The 19,823-nt window shown below is 42.7% G+C and overlaps 2 protein-coding genes across 11 annotated transcripts in view; one reads left to right on the top strand and one right to left on the bottom strand.

The window, feature by feature from the left end:
* The window catches only part of LOC143282706 (DNA helicase B-like), a 31,969-nt gene extending 16,276 nt beyond the window's left edge, over positions 1–15,693 (top strand). The window contains exons 10-13 of the mRNA XM_076588411.1: positions 1,175–1,374; positions 2,225–2,386; positions 5,674–5,886; positions 6,881–15,693. Of these exons, the coding sequence (XP_076444526.1) occupies positions 1,175–1,374; positions 2,225–2,386; positions 5,674–5,886; positions 6,881–7,333 (1,028 nt within the window). The 3' untranslated portion in view covers positions 7,334–15,693. The remainder of the gene's footprint in view (positions 1–1,174; positions 1,375–2,224; positions 2,387–5,673; positions 5,887–6,880) is intronic.
* Positions 15,385–19,823, bottom strand: part of LOC143282705 (trithorax group protein osa-like) — a 60,079-nt gene continuing 55,640 nt past the window's right edge. For all 10 annotated transcript variants that reach the window (XM_076588403.1, XM_076588400.1, XM_076588402.1 and 7 more), the window contains one exon: positions 15,385–19,387. In XM_076588403.1, coding sequence (XP_076444518.1) covers positions 17,049–19,387 — 2,339 coding nt within the window. In that variant the 3' untranslated portion in view covers positions 15,385–17,048. The remainder of the gene's footprint in view (positions 19,388–19,823) is intronic.

The raw sequence follows: 19,823 nt of genomic DNA, 5'->3' as shown, positions 1-19,823 counted from the left end.
AATTGTTCAGCCAGAGCTGTGTCACAGCCACCTAGGGGTTTGAAAAGATGTGGGATAACAAACATGATCATAGTCGTTAATACGAGATGATAAACGGAGGTCCAGTGTTCAGTATGCACTTAACGCATTATAAAGAACCCACAGCAACAAAATGGTTGTCCCTGGCAAAATTCTGAAGAAAAATCCCCTCTAATATATTGTCTGTGTGTACACATGATTAACATAGGAAATGAATGATGAGTGTGCAATGGCAGCTGTCAGTCAGATCTACTCGGGTCAGCAGGCTGTTGTGCAAATGACTCAAAAGGTGGTAACATCAGCCCATGCACAGGTCAGAGTTGAGCAAGAGAAAAAGGGGGATGACAGGCAGGAATGGGATGGTTCTTGCCATGATGGCACTCGACACCATGTTTCACTTCAGTCAAACACAAAAAAAAACAGTCCAGGAGATGCAAGTATTGCTGCAGAGTATTATGATTCCATTGATTGTCAAATGCATGACACAGATTTTAGAACAAAGATGGAGCATGCATACAAGTATTGCTGCCGAGCATTACGGTTCCACTGATTATCAAGTGCTTCCCACAGGTTTTAGAACAAAGATGGAACATGCATACAAGTGCGTTTATGTAAGTTTGTGCCTGGCTATGTGTGCGTATGTGTTAGGGTAGCTGTTAAATACACATGTATTGTTAACTCTTTCCATACGAACGGCGAAAGAGACGACGTTAATAGCGTTTCGCCCCAATTACCATCATCAAAATATTGCAAGCGGAAGGCTCTTATACTGAAGACGTGAATGTTGACAAAGAATACCACAATTCTGACGACGGAAGCTAAAGGTTGGGTCATTGAGACACCCACTGGACATCCGAGGGGTCTGTGTAGAGGAGAAGAGAGGACTGGCCGTACGGAGTGAGTTAAAATGTATGTACGCAGTGTGTGTGTGTGTGTATGTGTGTGTGTGTAGTCATATTTCGGTGTGTGTATGTAACATAGATGTAATGTTTTATGTTACCAAAGCGTTTTTGTAAAGCACCTAGAGCAGATTTCTGGATAGTGTGCTATATAAGTGTCCATTATTATTATTATTATTACTACAGAACATTTTGGGTCCATTGAATCAAGCACACAGTGATTTGGGGGATAAAGATGGAACATGTGTCATGTGCAGCAACTGGCAGGGGGCCACATCTGAAGCCAGGAAGCACAGGGGTGGATGACAGCATGGTCAGGACTTGTGCACCCTCTGAGGACGGCAGTGTGGGCACACCAGGCTCGTCTCAAGGCGCTGATGAGGAGGAGGAAAGGTCTGGAAAACTGAAGAATGGCCACGTCCGTCTGTGCAACGGAGAGATGTTCTTCATCATGGATGTAAGACAAGGGGGTGCACACGCATGCATATGAGACGCACACAGATTGAGAAAGTATGCCTGAGCGTGCATGAACATGAGACTTAAGTTGCTAAGACTTTGTGCATGTGATTGATTGATGGTTTGATCTTATGGTATTTTACAGATTACATATGTTACAGAAGTTCTGTTTTGAACAATACACAGTCAGGTGCAGCATGTTAGAAGGCACACATCAAAATGATAAACAACAAATAGACCATTGATGGGTCAGTTGAAGTGACTGCTGCAGCCATGTTTGTATCTGAAGCCCGGACAACATCATCATCGGAAATCTCTTTACATGTTGGGTCATCTGCTGGTTTTTCTGCTCTGTCGATCTCTGCCTTCCATTTCCTGCTTCCCTTGGTGTGTCTGTGTGCTATTTTCATTCTGATCCATGGGAAAGTTTCATTTTTTACCGCCATGAATGGCATACTTGTGTGTTTCTAAGTCAACCTCGATATGATTGTGATTCATGACTACGTTTTGACAGATTTTAACGATATATTAGGTGCACCATACCATTAAGGTGCATGGGTTGAAATTGAGGGGGAAAAGATTGCTTTGTAGTCTGTAAAATAAGGTACAAGCTCTTACTCTTGATGGCTTTTTTTCTTTTTCTTTTTTAATATGATATGATTGCCTAAAGACTAAAAAAGCCAAGATGTTGGGTTATGGACAACACATAAAAGAATGAAATAATTCCACAGGACTTCCAGTCTTTCAGCTTTTATTTTTTAGTATCAGGGTGAACCATTATTTTTGTGTGTTGGAATGAAAGAGATAGAAAAACTAGTAATGGGATGTATGGTGTGTGTGTGCACATGCAGACTGTGACAGAGGACTCTCAAGAGGGGAGCAAGGGGGGTCGTTTCTTGGTCCTGTCTGACCGTGACCCTGAGTGTCCCCGGGTCATCTGTGCATCTTACCTGGCGCTGAAGCATGAATGCCACCTCCGTCACGCCTGGGCCAGGACCATCCACACCTATCAGGTTAGTGACTTGGTGCCAGGTTGTTTTTGGTGTAGGTATGAGTCGGTCCTGAATGTGATCATCAGAACAGCAGAGGAGGCAACTGCTGTCTCGAGTGTCCAGGCTAGAATTTGATTATAGTGGAGAGCGTCTTGCTCAAGTTACATCGCATCTCTCTCGGCCAAGAGCACTTTCGGACAGTCAGCGTTGGGATGGTCTCTTAGGCTTCTGTGCAGTTTTGCTTCCAACTTTGATGAGTTGTAGTCCTTCACAAAAGATCTAAGCTGTAAATGCACTCCCAGTGTAGTGGAGAAACCATTGATCATACTGCTGTCACATAGCTCATGGCCCAGCATCATCATCACACACACACACACACACACACACACACACACACACACACACACACACACACAAAGATATCCAGGAAAGCAGGTGGGGGGGTAGGTTTTTTTAAGATGTGATTTGATGCCAGATTTGCATCAAAGTTTTTTTGTTTTTCATTGTTTTTTTGTGTGTGTGTGTTTTGTGTTGTTGGGTTTTGTTTGTTTTGTTGTTGGTTTTTTTGTTGTTTTTCATTGTTTTGTTGTTTTGTTTTTTTAGCATGACAAATTTGGTTGGGAAGTCAGTTCCAGGTGACCAGACCAGGGTATGAAAAGGCATTCTGTCCCTGTTGTTGTTTCTTTTTCCTGCATGGGATACAAGGGATACATGAGTCGACAGCTGTCAAAATGAAAGGGATGGACCATAAGGGTGAACATGTCGGACAGGTACTGAGGGGACATGCCAGACAAAGTATCAATACACATACAGCAAAGTCAGTTCTCTTAGCAACAGCATATATTTCAGTATGTCAAGTTTGATTTATTTTCTTGTAATTTATCATTATTTTGTACATTATGTGTGTTAGCTTGTTTCATATGTCATTGTTGGACAAGTTGTGGTTCAGTGTGTGCATATTGTTATTGTCTCTACACATTACAACACTGTCCTCAACTGCTGGATGAACATGCACCCTCCACTACCTGCATGCTCCCTGATAGACCTTCCGCCCCATGGTACACACAAGACATTCGACTTGCAAAACGCAAACTTCGCCAGTTGGAACAGCGATGGCGATCAACAAAACTGATTATCCACAATCAAATCTTCCGAAAACAAACAAATAAAGTCAAACATATGATCTCATCAACGAAGACAAACTTCTTTTCTTCTCAAGTTCTCAATGCCACATCCACCAAATCTCTTTACTCTGTCATGTCAAATCTTCTCGGTACTGCAAAAGACTCCTTCTGCCTACACTTTATCTGAACTCCCCAATGTCTTCTCTTTCTTTTTCGACAAAGTCCAAAATATTCGTACCATCTTAGACCAAAAGCCTTTCCAACCTGCTCATCCTGATCCTCAATTCAACGGCACTCCTCTCCATTCCTTTAATCCATTAACTGAAACAGAAGTCCATGAAATCCTGAAAGAAATGACAATAAAATCCTGTGAGCTCGATCCTATACCAGCCTCTGTCTTTTCCCAGTGTGTCTCACAGCTTCTCCCCACAATCACCAATATTGTCAACTCATCCCTTCTCACTGGAACGTTTCCATCCACTTTCAAAACTGCAATCATCCGGCCACTTCTGAAGAAATCCAACCTTGACGCAAACATTTTGAAAAACTATCAGTTTCTACCAGTTTCTAATCTTCCATTCCTGTCCAAACTCCTTGAAAAAGCTGTCCTGAAGCAGCTAAACAATCACCTTTGTTTCAACAATCTCATCCACCCATTTCAGTCTGCCTGTTATGCTGACCACAGCACTGAAACCACTCTCCTCCACGTCCTGAATAACCTACTGCTAGCATCCAACTCAGGACAAATCTCCCTTCTCACTCTCGATTTGTCAGCCGCCTTTGACACGATAGACCATTCAATCCTTCTTTCCCGTCTTCTTTTTACATTTGGTATCAATGGCACTGTTCTAAACTAGTTCAAATCTTATCTCGCTGATTGATTCCAGTCTGTCATTGTTGACAATTTCCAGTCTGAACCCATTAAAATTGAAAATGGAGTCCCAAAGGGATCTGTTTTAGGCCCAGTGCTCTTCACACTGTACACCGCTGAAATTATCAACCGCCATAGTGTCAGTCATCATTCTTATGCTGATGACACTCAACTCCAGAAGAGTGACACCCCGAAAAACTGTTGTTGCTCTTGCAAGAAACATCCAGCTGCTTCCTGGATATTCAAAATTGGATGACTCTAAATAAGTTACAATTGAACGCGGACAAAACTGAAGCAATGATCATAAGAACTAAACAAAAACTCTCTTCCATCACAACTGACACAATCAAACTTGGCAGTATATCCATCCCTCTTTCCAGTTCAGTCAGGAACCTCGGCGTTGTCCTTGACAACACACTGTCCATGCAAAAATTTATCAGTCAGACATGTCAATGCTGCTACTGTCAATTGCGGCGCATCAGTTCCATCCGGAAATATCTGTCCATTGACACAACATCTAGACTTGTCGTTTCTCTCATTCTCTCTCGCCTTGACAACTGTAACTCTCTATTGTCTGGTTTGCCTGCTTCATCCATTCAGTCCCTTCAGCGCATACAAAACTCTGCTGCCCGACTCGTCCTCAGAAAGAAAAGATCTCAGCACATCACTCCTCTTTTGCAACATCTCCACTGGCGCCCTGTCTCACACAGAATAAAGTACAAGATCAGCACTCTATGTTATAAATGTATTCACAAATCAGCCCCTTCCTATCTCTGTGGCTGCCTTCACCTCTACACTCCATCTCGTTCACTACAATCAGCTTCGGATCCACTCTGTTTACGCATACCCAGATTCAAGCTCTCGACTGTTGGCCACCGTTCTTTCTCTGTCTCTGGACCTTGCAACTGGAATGAACTTCCTCTTTCTCTTCGTCAAGTCTCCACACTCAGCTCTTTCAAGTCTGGCCTTTAAACCCACCTCTTCCCAAAATATCCTCCCTTCCCTGCCTCTTCCTTGTCTTCAGTTTCTCCAGTTTTAGAGTTATGCATGTGTGTGAATGACTGTGAAAGCGCTTTGATTTGTCTCTGCACAAAATTCAGCGCTATTATTATTATTATTCTTATACCATTATTATTATTATTATTATTATTGTATCCTCCACACCCCAGAAGGGGTGAAGAAGGAATAAATTTATTTTTTGGTAAGCCAGTGGAGTTAAGCCAGCAGTCTGTTTTCTTCAAATTGTTGAAGACGAGGCAAGTTGCAGACTTGTGAACGTTCTGAAGTTGCTGTCACAGTGTGTGTGACTGCAGGGTTCGGAGTCTGACACGGTGGTTTACTACGTGGGGGAGTCTCAATCCCAGAACTGGAAGCACGTGTACACAGCAGTGACGCGCGGTCGCAAGTCAGTCATCATGGTGGGCAAGAGCAGCGAACTGCAGCAAGCCGTGTCACGTAGGGACCGAGCGCGACGCTCCCGCCTCTCACGCCGGCTGACTGACATGATGAAGGATTTGCCCTTTCAGGTGATTAAAAAGAAGAACAAGAGAGGCAAGGCCTTCAAGACTCACTTGTGATAAATTAAGTCCCCTAGCATTAATTACAGAGTAATGTCCCTTTTTTACTCTCTGCACCAAAACGTTTGCAAAATAAATAAAAATTCCATGCTTAGCAAAAGAAGTTCCTGTTTGAACAAAAAATGATAATAATGTCTCCTCTTGTTGTTGGGTCAGAATAAGAGGTCAAAGTGCCAAGTTTAGAGAATACAAAAAATATAATTATAACAGTAAATGCAGTTTGCATATAATTAGGCTTCTTTTTTTATTTTTTTTGTGCCCATCCCAGAGGTGCAATATTGTTTTAAACAAGATGATTGGAAAGAACTGAAATTTTCCTATTTTTATGCCAAATTTGGTGTCAACTGACAAAGTATTTGCAGAGAAAATGTCAATGTTAAAGTTTACCACGGACACACAGACACACGCACACACACACACACAGACAACCGAACACCGGGTTAAAACATAGACTCACTTTGTTTACACAAGTGAGTCAAAAAAAATAAAAGAAAAAGGGACTGGAGTATGGACTGAGGTGGGAGAAAAGTTCGCCTTTATCAAGAGTGAAAGCAAAAAGGTGGTCTGAAAAGAAGGTGATAACACCAGTGTGGCAGAAGACAGAAGTCAGTACTGAAAGAGTTGAAATAAAGTGTTGATAATCCCAAATGATGTACAGGTTCTCAAGTGTTGGATTTTTTAGCATTGTTGGCTTTGATTACCGTGACACTGTTTTTGTCAGTTCACAGGGGAAAAGAGAATGAAATCACAGTGCTGTCTGGTGTCATTTGCAGCATGCACACTGAATATGCTACCACTCTCTCCTCTCTCTCTCTCTCTCTCTCTCTCTCACACACACACATGACCATATCATGGATATACTTTTGTGTCATCTCTACATATTGACTTAGTGGATGGTTACCTGACACCCGCTGTATTGAGGTATAAACCTGTGATGTGACAGGGGCTACACGCCATAATGCGAGGCATCAACGAGCAAGCCAAAGCAGCCAAGCTTCTCCACATCCACACCCCGCCCTCCACAGTCACTGGTGCTCCATCCCTCCTGGTTCCTGATGGCACGGGGGGACACCCTGACACCATCCCCCCCCCTGGTAACAGCAGACCGTCCCCTGGTAACAGCAGACCCTCCCCTGGTAACAGAAACCCCAGCGTCACAGATTCGTTCTTGGACAGTGACGACAGCTGGGTGAAGGAACTGTCCCCACTGTGGGCTGCAGACGACCAGGTTTCAAAAGATGCCAGCAGTCCTGCTGCCATTGCCAGCAATCAGGGTGCCAGTCCGAAGCAGAGGCAGCGTTTGCAGGGGGGAGAACTGACCCCTCCGAAACGGCTTCGTCAGGGTAACCCCATTGACAGCATTGTGACACCAGTGAAGAGGTCTCTGAACATTTGAATGGCTGACTGTTGTCTTGTTCAGAATGCACAGTAGGTACAGTTTGCAGATTTTCGTCTGTGTGTACATGTGCGTTTATTTGGCATTTGGTGTGTATGGATGTGTGGCTTTGAAATATTTCTTTTCCTTTTTTGTATGATTTTTTTGTTGTTACGTGTCTGGTTACATTAACCTGGACAACTGCTGATAAAATGTGAATGAGGAAATCACTTATTATGTTCACATTACGTGTTTCTCATTTTGGTGAGACTCATGTGAGTTGGATTCTGGCCTGTGATGATGCTTACAAACATATCTTGATGTATGGAGTATGTATAGTGAGGTGTGTGTTCAGTCTGGTGTGTTATGCATGCTTATGATATTTGAAGATTGTATGGGCTTCTTTTTTTCTTTTTCTTTTTCACTATTTGCTAGTCACAGTCATTGTTCTTGGGTTCTTCATGGAAGTTGTATATCCAGATCATGCCATTCAAAATTAGAAGAACACTTTTGCTGTTGTTGTTGTTTTTTTTATTTTTTTTTATTTTTTTTTTATATATTTGTTTTTTTATTTATTTATTTATTTGTGTAAGATTATCTATTATTTATTCACCTTTTTTTTTCCTTTTTTTTTTTTCCCTCAAGGCCTGACTAAGCGCGTTGGGTTACGCTGCTGGTCAGGCATCTGTTTGGCAGATGTGGTGTAGCGTATATGGATTTGTCCGAACGCAGTGACGCCTCCTTGAGCTACTGAAACTGTTGTTTTTTGGGTGTGTTTTTTTCTTAAACTTAAGAATTGATGTTTTACACTTTACTGCAGGTGTGGGTTTTCAGTCTCAATATTTTGTTCAGTGAGGGAGGTTTTGCTCCCCTCCAGAGGTCTGTCTTGTGTCACATGATGGGAATGTCACTCAAGAGGACATTAAAAAAGAAAAGAAAAGAAAAATGTTTGTGTATAATTTGTTTGTGTTCAGGTGTTGTTTTTTTTTAATTTTTTTTTAATACTCTGGTGAGAAACTGGCAGAATGCTCAACATCAGAGACATGTCCAAGGTTTATGTGTATGACTGACGGAACTTGTGCCAATTTTTCTTTTCCAGGTGCGTTACTTCTTCCCTGTCCTCTCTCCCTCCCCTCACTCTCCCCCCCCCACCCCCCATCCTCCCCCCTCCCCCCACAAACCCCCCAAGAAGAAGAAAAGACCCCATCCCCAGGTTGTAAAGGGTTGACATTTTTCGTTCCTAATGTGGGCTGTAAGCATCAAATATAGATCAATAAATTCAGTTTCTTTTCCTGGGGCTGGATTTCTTGGCATGCGTTGGATATAGAGATGGCATTCATTTTTCCTCCATTTGAAGATGGATTCTTTGGCATACTATAGGTAAGATGTAGAGATTGTGTTTAGTTTCTTTACTTAGGGGTGGATTTCTTGGCATGGGTAGATGTAGATATTGTATTCATTTTCTTCGCTTAGGGTTGGATTTCTTAGCATGGGCAGATGAAGCGATTGTATTCAGCTTCTTTGCTGGGTGGATTCCTAGGCATGGGTAGACAAAGAGATGGTAATTAGCTTCAGGGTGGATACGTTAGCCTGGGTAGAGATAAAGATTGTTTTCAGTTTCTGTGCTTAGGGTAGATTCCTTGGCATGGTCGTACAAAGGGAGCTGAGCACTTCCTCCATGCGACAATGGCCAGGTAATGCTCACATTGTTTTTGACCGGAGAACAGCCTCTGGAAGTATGCTGGAGCTGTTCTGCTTGCCAGAATGAAGTCATGAGACCAGACAGAAACTGACAACTGGTAACATGTTTTTCTTGCTTTTACTTTATGATTCAGGTTTTTTTTGTTATATATATATTTTTATTTTTTTTATTTTTTTTTTTAGAATTACTTTTATGTGAAGAAGTCTAATGAAAATCATTTAGATGTGCATGCGTTACTGAGGGCAGTTCCCCCTGTGGGATGCCAGGGGTCTTTCAGTAAAAATAGCATCCCCACCCTCCAGAAGTTCTGTGCTGGAAACTTCCTCTTTTCCGATGCGCTCTTTATTTTCTACCTTTTTTTCTTCCTTCACTGTTGCCCCCTTTTTCTACCTTCCCAGTCCTTTTTTTTTTTTTCCTTTTTCACTCAAATCTGGACACTTTTTTTTTCTCTTTTCCATGGTCTGTAATGTACTGTCTGTGCTGTTAAGCTTTGGCGATACAGTTGTGAGATTGTAAGCACTGAGATGGACACAAGCTGTCCATTCTACGCTGTTATTTGCCTTTATAGCCTTTTTTTATGCACTTTGGCTTTGAAGTATTGGTGTTTTTTTCTCCTTTTTCACAATGTTTTGTAATATTGGAATGATAAATTAAGCGGAAGGGCTAATCTTATTTGCCTTAATTAGCTAAATGGTTATGTTGATATGCCATGAACTGTGTTTTGGAGGTTTATTTTAATGAATTTTTTTGATATATGTGACAGTTTTTGTGTTTAACAGTTATACATTTGTGTAGTCGGGCAGTCCTGATACGGCCCTGTGCAGTTGGCTGGACTATAAGCAACAATAATGATACTGAGGGCACAGTTCCTTCCAATTACTGCTTTTTTCTTTGATAGAACTTTTCTTTTGTTTTTTTTGTTAGAGAATTGTTTAGTGATCACAACCAGAATGTGTGATTTTTCAGCATCTATATGTCCATATTACCTGGTATTTTACAGTATTAAAAAAAAAAATAATAATAATAAATGAAATTTCTTGTAAAGATGACAATCCTTGAAGTGGTGGGGGGAAAAGTGTACACACTCCCAGCAAGTGCTTTGAATGTGATATTGCATATGCAGACCGATTTGTATTTGGTTTTGTTTCACATTTTCCTCTTAGTTTTGACAAGTGTTATCGGTCATTGTGCTTCTGTGACTGGCACAAGGACTACTTAGTACCATTGAAGCTTCCACTTGGTTGCATGTCACGTGTCAAACACAGCTTGCTTAGTTTTTATATTTCAGTGTTACTATGAAGAACTATTACTAAGTATAAGGTCAAGGTTGCTTGCAATCATCTTGATGCTTGACACGGGCATGAAAAGGGCTGAAGAGGAAACAGTGTTATGCATACATGATGTAGCTTTCAAAAATAGCTGCACAATGTGCACTATCTTGAATTTGAAATGGGCAGCTTGTCTTATGCTAGAGCATTTCAGGAGTGGACCAGAGGGGTTGGATGGTCCAGATCTGGACCTTTTTTTATCTAGCAAGCCTGGACACTTTTTTCTTTTTTCCAGTCTATGATTTTCTGTCTGCACTGTTGTGCTCTGGTGGCTAGGTAATGATATTGTAAACACTAGGATGGGCACTAGCTGTCCATTATGCAGTGTTGTTTGGCTGTATGGCCGTTTTCATTTGATTTTTTTTTTTTTTTTTTTTTTTTTAATTTCATCCGACGGGTATGAATTTAATGGTAGGGCAGACATCCTCAGCACAGCCTAGTCTTATTTGCTTTAAGGAGCTTAATGGGTAAGATATATCATGAACTTTTTTCTTTTCTTTTTTTTAAATAGCCCTGTGTGGTCAGCTAGACTGTTGGCAGCATTGTCATTCAGGTTTCTGTAGCACTTCTATCCCAGTGACAAGATTGATTCCATGCTTGATTTTCAATTCAAACGTGGGTTTATTGTTCACGTGGTGACAGCTGTGATATGGGATTATTCAGCAGGGCTGCACAGGAGCAATATGACTGGACTGGATCCATGTTCTTGAACAAAGTGACAGTGTTTGTGTTGTCTTTGTTACAACCACACAGTGTTTGAGAGTATGTGTGTGACTGTATTAAGTGTTTAGCAGGAAGAAAACTTGATGCAGACCTTCCTCCCTTTTGACTACTGAACTATTTAACGTGTTCAGTGCTTAAAGACGTCAGCTGAAGTCCTCTACAAAGTGTTGCCTAATGTCTGTAAGACGTCCTGCTTCTGTTGCAATTTTTCCTTCATCAGTTTGATTAAATGAACATAGACACTGAACGATTAGTTTGACGTGTCTGGATTATGAAATTGTGTTTAAATGAGCATTATTGTGTCTGAGGAAAACCCCTTTGTTCTTGATAATGATTTGCTTTTGCTAACTGGACCATGTTGAGCGCATGTGAAAGGAGGGTTGCATCGTGTGTGAAAAAGGCATCAAAAACTTTGTCCACTGAAGACTGGTCAGTCAACAGATTTACACCATTTTGCAAGCTGTGCTAATGATTATGGATAAGTGTAACAGTGGAGATGGATCTCTCGTCTTAGGATTCATTTGAACACGAAGGTGAATGACAACCGAACTGACAGCCCATTTGGCGTTTGTTCAGCCCATCTATCCAGTTAGAGGGCATTCTTGAATGGGTGAGCAAGACTGACAGAGAATGTGCTGAGAAGTGTGGAAAGAAGGGGAAGAGGAGTGGTGTAAGATGATAGGTTGAATGCCAGTCAGAGGGCATGGAAGGGGAAGTGGCCCTGGACAACAGTGAACTGTTGTTTCCACTGAACATCAACAGAAATAGACTTATGCTAAAGTCCATTTTATGAAATGCAGGGTTCAGAGTGCAATGGACTTGAAACGTATGTTCTTATCTTTTTCATGCTTTTTGTCACTGATTCAGATGCTCTCATGCTTTCTTTGTTTATGTTCAGTATTATTTTGTTTGGTTTACGACATTGTACTTTATGAAATATGATGTAAAAAATAGTACAAGAAAAAAGGAAGATATGGCGTGATAATCTGTGAATCTAGATCGTTTTCCTTTGGCTGCAGTTTAAGGCAGCCATGCATAGGAGGTTATTCCAACTTTGTAATTTGTTGCTCTTTCTTGTATTTCATAATTTGAATGTATGTTAGTTTGTGTTGGAATTATAAGACCAGAATATGATGCTGGCCTTTTAGGCCTCTATTCATTTCTCCTTCCCCCAGTCTGCCGGTTGTTCCCACTCCTGGTTTGGTGAGGTGTGTCTCCAGTGGAAAGAGGATGCAGGGCTGCCGTCGACTGTATATTCCCCCCCAAGTTCCCTTTTCCTCCATTCCTTTCTCCGTTCCCCTGTTCCGTGAGGCGTCTCTCCGCAGGAAGAATGACACGGAGCTGTTGTCAAGACCCCAATTTCCCCTTTGTTACCCGTGTTCCCTCCATCCAGACTCCCTTTTCCCACTTCTCAAGTGCCAAGGTGTTGCTGTAGAAGTGTCTATTATCAGAACGAAAGACTTAGAACAGCTGTGCTTTTGTTGTTTTGTGTGTGTTTAATTTGACTGTCATCATTTACTGTTTTCGCATCAAACCCTATAACCTTTTCAATAGTTTTTTTTGTTTTTTTTGTATTAGCATAATTATTGAAATAAAAACTTACTATTTTTACTTCCTTGTTCCTGATGCACTCTGTGTGAGACTGAGAGGATAGGCCCTTTCATATAGAGGGCGTGACAGTCTTCTTCTTCTCCAGCCAAGTGGTCTGTCAAAGCTTTTCTTGGCTCTGATTCAGCTCTGGATGCAAGGATGGAAGTGACAGATTTTTATTCTGAAAGGTTTGTGACCCTGGTCCATGAACTGCTTAACCAAAGGGCGTATCTCAATGAATTTTTTTTTTTTTTTTTTTAAGTAAAATAGGTGGGGGGAGATTTTTTTTGTTGCTGCCAAAATGCCAACACAGACATACATGTGACAGGAAACTACGCCCACCTGTGTCGTCTCTGCACATGATTTATTTCCCAAGTTGCGTAACCATCACTGGAGGTTCCACCTGTCTGTCAGGTTGACATTCTTCTCATATTCATCTGCCTTCCATGATGAAATCATCTGGTTTTCCAAGTCTTCATCTGTGACATTGTTGTGTGTGTACTCTGTGTTCATCAACAATTGCCTATGAACATCCTCATCACCTCCATGCATACTTGTCATCATACACTCTGTTCACTTCATCATCGATATCACCATGTTTATCTCTTCTGTCATGTGAACACAACTTATTTGATAACTGACTGTGCTTTAACTGACTTTGCTCTTTATTTCATTTGCATTGGTTGGAACAGATTATTCTTTAAAGGAGGATACAAACTTAAACAGTATCTAACCTCTTGATGTGCTCATAGATCTATGCATATTCATTGGTTTGTGTATCCCATTTATGTTAACAATCGACAGGAAATGGTCTTACTGTGTTCTTGTGTGGTGAGTTACATGCACACTCATGCTGAATGATAGGGTGACACATTCATGCTGTGGTGCTGAACAAACACGGCTCAGCATTCAGACATACCAGAAAATCCACTCTGGTAAGTGTGAATCTCAAGAGATTGAAAACCATGCACAGTGTGATTTATTTGTCAACCCCCTCACCATTCAGTATGAGTGTGCATAGGCATATAACTCATTCACAGAAGAGAGAACACACTATGAACATTTTTCTATTCATAAGCACACCAAGAGCATTCTTGGATCAACTGTTTATAACTGGATACACAAACCAACGAATGTTTGCACAATGGATCGATGCAATTTGAATATGTCATAGTTTTCAGCTTATTTACAGTGATATGCGTGAAGGTGGTGACAATGCTATTTGGCAAGATTGAGGAACATGGAGTATACACACACACACACACACTAAAGTGTTACAAGTCAAAGATGAGGACTTGGAAAATAAAAGTATGATGATGATGATTCTTCTTCTTCCTCCCCCTAACTCTGTGAAGAGGCATTGGGGTGCCACACTGAACTGTTCACCAGATTCTTTCAGGTCTGTCAGTTGTATATGAAAGCCTGGGTCTCTGCTGTTTTCATTACGATCTGCAATAGTGTCAGCCCATCATTCTTTTCTGTCTTCCCTGTCACCCTTCCGAAGAGAATTGTTTTAGCAAAGCCACTGGTCCTGGAATGTGGCAGGGTGATTGCATCGTGCAAAAAAAAATTACAATAAGACGATGATGATCTAATGTTAAGTCAGAACTTCTGGTATTGGTTACCCAACTGTGTAACAATGTGCTGCAATGAATCCAGGAATAGATCGGAACATCAGGAGAGAGAAAAAGAAAAAACCTTTAGAAGACCACACTGGGCTGGTGTTTCAGAACAGGACTGATCAAAATATTTACGACACTAGTACAACACTATGCAAAACTTAATGAAAATAACATCACAAACTAAATTTGATATAATGTATAAAAAAAATTTAACTTCATGTACTTTATAATCTACACTTCTAATATATTTCAGTCTACAATAACAGTCATTAAATTACAAAGATAGTTTTAAACTGTTCAAGCCAAAAGAAACTGATTTTATGGTTTAAAAAAAAACAACTTTATCCAGATCTTTTTTTACTACAAAGAAAAGTCTTCACAATATGTACACAAATAAACGAGAAGTGCCAGCTGTGTTTGTCACTATGTGACGGGAGACTTCAACCCTCATTTTATTCTTTTAGATGGCATGTCTCGACAGCTTAAAATAAACTTTGTTTTTTTATTGTATTGCTGCATTGTATTGATCTCCGTCACAATATATTTCTCTTGTGGAATTCAAACTGCTCTTGAAATCTCCCCAGGAAGAGCGCTTCCCTACAGAGCAACACAACCCTTTTTTTTTTTTTTTTCCTAATTTGTTTCCCTATTAAAGTGGATTTTTCTACAGAATTTGCCAGGGACAACAGTTTTGCTGTCACAAGATTTTTCACATGAGCTAAGTGCATGCTACATACTGGGCCTTGGTTTAAAGTCTCATCAGAATCACTAGTGTCCAGACCACCACTCAAAAGTCTAGCTGAGGCAGAGAAAATGCTGGCGAGAATGGGATTTGATCATATGCACTCAGATTCCCTCACTTCCTCTGCGTATGCGTTACCACTAGGCCTGCACTCCATGTATGAACATGACTGTTTGCTCGACATGTCTTTTGACTGTTTTCCAATACTGCCATACATGTAGGTTTGGTAGCCCAGACCCATCAACACTGAACAGTGGATCCAAAATATCACCACTTCAAATAAAACATGATACTCCCGTCTCACTTTCCATTTTACTTCATATTCACACAAAATACAGAAACAATTTGTCAGACAACATTCAGTGTTTGTTTTTTTGTTGTTGTTGTTGTTTGGAATCACATGAGGACTTTACTCAATAAAACCAAAATCTATCTACAAAACGACTGGACAGCACATCCTCTTGACCACCAAAGTGTGAAGAATGAGATTAGTGGAAAATATCTGCAGGCTTACTTCAGGCAGATCTTTGAATACAACTCTTACAGTCCTTAGAACATTCTCGCCCACTCTCTCTCTCTCTCTTCCCTCAACTTCTTAAACATGGCAAAAGTTTTTAAATGATGAAGAAAGAGAAGAAGTAGTAGAAGGGGGAAAAAAAAAGAAGAAAAACACATAGAATTAAAGAACAGTCATACATCAGCTTAGTACAGGTGCAGAAGATCCAAGTCAATCATTCTTGCTTGCAATCTTTCCATTCATAATGAAATACCTATTGGCCTCCAGCACAACACTGAATCAAGACAAAATCTCCAGTCCACCAGTCACTATGTTTGCACAAGTCATTCAGCATTTGTTCATAACCAAGAACCAACATCGTTACAACAACCAGCTTCACACGTGCACAAATCCATTTCACACATGCACAATGTACAGATATGTGAACCATCTCACATGTACACAGGCCATGCAAAGGCCTGCGGATAAATGATACACAATCCATGAATGAAATTGCCCACATGAAATCATTGAAAGGCAACCAACAACATCAAAGGAATAAATATCGGCCCTTAAAAAGGAAGAATCTGAATATAAAATCGTTAGAGGACAAGTATACACATGATTTTGAGAAATGATAAAAAGAAACGCTAACATTCATTAGTCTGTCTGCCACTTAATGAGCAGACAGGGAGATCTCCCAGTTATGAGTGTGATTCGTAAACCCAAGGAGCTCACACCTACTTGTGTGTACGTGATACCAAAACCTAGCAGCTCCATAGTCAGGGCTTCACCTCACTCCCCATCTATTTCTTCCCTCTCACAAACTGTACACCACTTATACTCCTGAAGATTCTCAATCTCAATCGCACAATCACACTTGAATACACTGTCCATTTTTCAATCTCGATCATTGTTCTGTATGTTCGTTATAAAATACCCACACAACACTTTGTCAGTGATGGAAAAAGGGAAAACGGGGGGAGTGGCATGTGTGTGACAGCTCTCGTTGACAAACGTTCACGACTGTTCTGGCACAAAATCACAGTCTGCCCATGTGAGAGGGTAGTGCGGGGTCAGGGGGGTGGGGGTGGGGGAGAAAAGATGAAAATAAAATGACAGCGATGAAGAATGATAATGATTATTGTATGCACTCAGCATTGACTTGCATTGAGAGCAGCACCTTGGGAGATCAAGTGGGCCAGCCCCAGCACCAGACATGTTCCATCCGTGACGGCCGCCAGTCCCTCACCGGCACCACCACCAAGGACCTCACTCACTATTGCGTAGGCAGTGCAGCCTGCCCTCCCTTCAGGCTTCAACACTTAACTCTTCTCAACTCTGATCATCTGACCCGTGTTTTTATTCCTTTTTTTCTCTCCTTTAATCAACAGTTCTTTTGCTGAATGGATGAACTAAACTCCACCCGTTTGTTTTTTTGTGTGTGTGTGTGTTTTTTTTTTTAAATCAACAGTTCTTTTGTCGAATGAATGAATCTGAAGTCCCAATCTACCCCACCCCAAAAAGCATGAATTATGTCGGGGACATGTCCGACTGTGAGCATTCAAAGAGGACGTCCGAAATGATCCGCGTGACCCCAGAGTCCAGAATCTGGGACATGACGAGGGCCAGCAGACGGCCTTGGTGGTGCAGAAACAGCTTGCGGTTGTTGGGCACACGGGCGATGTGCAGCAGCGTGGACGCGGCCCGACACAGCATGTCCAAGGACGTGCCCAACACGTCCGGGTTGGTGCATGACACGGGCCCTCGCTGTTGGCTGGCTGCCGCCATGGCCGACTGCTCCGCTGACTCCAGGAAGTCCAGGAGCAGGGAGATGGAGGGGTGCTGGAGGGCGATGGCTCGCGCGGCCACAGCATCCGCCTGCACCAGGCGGGACAGCAGCACGATGGAGAATTCGCGTGGCACCTGCTGACTGTGGTCCGACAGGAATCGAACCAGGCGCCCCAGCAGGAGCAGGATTCGGGAGAAGGGAGGTGTGGCGATGAGCAGGTCCACATTGTCGCTATGGATACACAGCTTGCTCAGTGCCTCCATGGCGAGGCGCTGGGGGGACAGCTGGGATGTGGAGGAGGCAGAGGGCAGGGGGTCGCAGGCTATGGAGGAGGGGCAGACCATCCAGTGCAGCAGCCCGTCCAGGATGGGCAGGCAGACGTCGTTGTCCATGTCGCGCATGTGCATGTGGGATGAGATGTTGGCCAACACCACCAGCATGTTCTCTCGGATCGACTCCAGCATTTCCCACCACCACTCCGGGGAGGTGGCCCAGTCCTTCTCCGCCTCCTCCTCTGAGTCCCCTCCCACCACTGCTTCTTTCTTGCTGTCCTCTACCACCACATCCTCGTCCTGGCTGAGGAGGGGGGTGGCTGGCTTGGCTTTGGAGCGGGGAGGGTGGGAGTGGTGCAGCAGTAGCAGCTGTCCCACCACCAGCATGAAGCCCTGGTGCTTGGACAACAGGGGCTCGTTGCCCGGGATACAGGACAGGCTGCGGAAGATGTTGGAGATGGCCACACAGCGCCGACCCATCTCCTCCTGGTCAGACTGCACAATGGTCAGGGGGGCGTCGTCGTGGCGATATGCCTCCTCTTCCATCTCCTCATCCTGTTTCTTGGTCATCATGGCCACAATTTCAGCTGTCATTTCGTCTTCATTTTCTTCTGACCGAGATGGGGTTTCTGTGTTTATCTTGGGACGTTCATTCGTTTCTGCCTCTTTGACCTCCGGTGCCTGCTCACAATCCATCTTGCTCTCTTCTCCTGAGTCCTTTTCACATTCTGTCTTGATCTCCTCTTCTTCCAACTTTTCACTTTTTATCTTATTCTCTTCTCCATCCATCTTTTCACAAGTCAAATCAGGTGGTGTAGTTTTCTCTTCCAAACCCGTATTGTGTGGTGAACCGCTGCTGGCCAACACACTATCTTCACTGGAGGCTGGACAGTCCTGTGTGGCCGCTGGTAATACAGGAGGAGGGAGAGAGTCATCAGATTCACATCGCTGTAGCTCTGCTTCCTCCAGTTCTTCTTTGATTTCTACTGTTGACATAACATGGTTCTTTTGTTCTTTCACGCTGCACAGGTTGGAATGCTTTTCCGAAACATTGCCACGAACCCAAACACGACCTGGCTCGAAACGATCCCCTAAACATTTTGCACACTTACACATTTGGCTACACTGCTTTTCTGAGCAACAGTTGGAAAAATATTCTCCACTACAAACGCACTCTTTCTCATTCGCTGCCTTTCTCTTTAGTCCTTTTGTTCCCTTGTCATTGCAAGTCCGCTGGGGGTAAAACAGATCTGTGAGGAGTCTGTGTGTGATGCCGCTTTCAAAACAAGGCACCACATGTTTTGTGATGTCCCCACCCCCTTTCTGCCAATGCTGCTTGCCGCTTTTGAAGTGGGAAAAGACATCCCATTGCTTAGCATCCAGCACAGCACAGTCTCTGCTCTGTTCCTCCTTCGCCACAGTCTTGCCCTGCCTCGACACCCATGTGTAATTATTGCAGTACACCTGCGAGTCAATGCGGGCTTCACTCTCTGCCTCTAGCAAGTTCTCCAACTCCTTGTTCTGGTCCTCCTCCTCAGAGATGAACCCTTTGCTGCCACAAAGACAGCCACTCTGAGAAGACTGCCTGCCTCGTAGCTCTCTCTCGCCCAAGATGTGGAAGGTGTGGATAAGGGAAGCACGGAAATGCTCCGTCAGCACCTCCAGTAAGCCTGGCATGTGAGTCAGGTTGAAGTAGGTGACGGTGCTATCGTCAAAGAGCAGGACGTTGAGAGTGTCGATGGCCCAGGTGCTTTCCGCCAGCAGCCCAGACTTGAGAGCCATCATCAGCCGCCAGGCTTCTACAGGAGCTGCAACACCATCACCGTAGACATCAGCAGTCTGCTCACAAATCAGTCACACCATGGGTTTAGTGCTTCGGACACAGCAGGGTTTCTTCCCTAAATAATAATATATGGTACATTTATGACACAAAACTCCCAATGTAATGGGCTCTGAGCACCTCACGTGCAACAGTATGATGTTAAACCATCGCTTATGTATGTATACAGTTTGGAAAAAGTGTCAGCCAACATGTACCATACAGCAAACTGTCAGACAGACAGCTAACAAGGTTCAGACTATCCCAACCAAACAAGTGAAATAACTCAGAAGTCTAAGCCTCCAATACATATCAGCTTATACAGCAAAGAAAACAAATGTATCAATAAGATGTCATATGCACTGTGTCCGATGACTTCTATAGTCACATACTTCAACAAGCATCATGGAGGAAAGCTTGATACC

This window comes from Babylonia areolata, chromosome 6 (assembly GCF_041734735.1).
Source record: "Babylonia areolata isolate BAREFJ2019XMU chromosome 6, ASM4173473v1, whole genome shotgun sequence".
Classification (NCBI taxonomy): Eukaryota; Metazoa; Mollusca; class Gastropoda; order Neogastropoda; family Buccinidae; genus Babylonia; species Babylonia areolata.
Note: the sequence above shows the minus strand (reverse complement) of the source record. Positions and strands in the feature narration are given on the sequence as shown.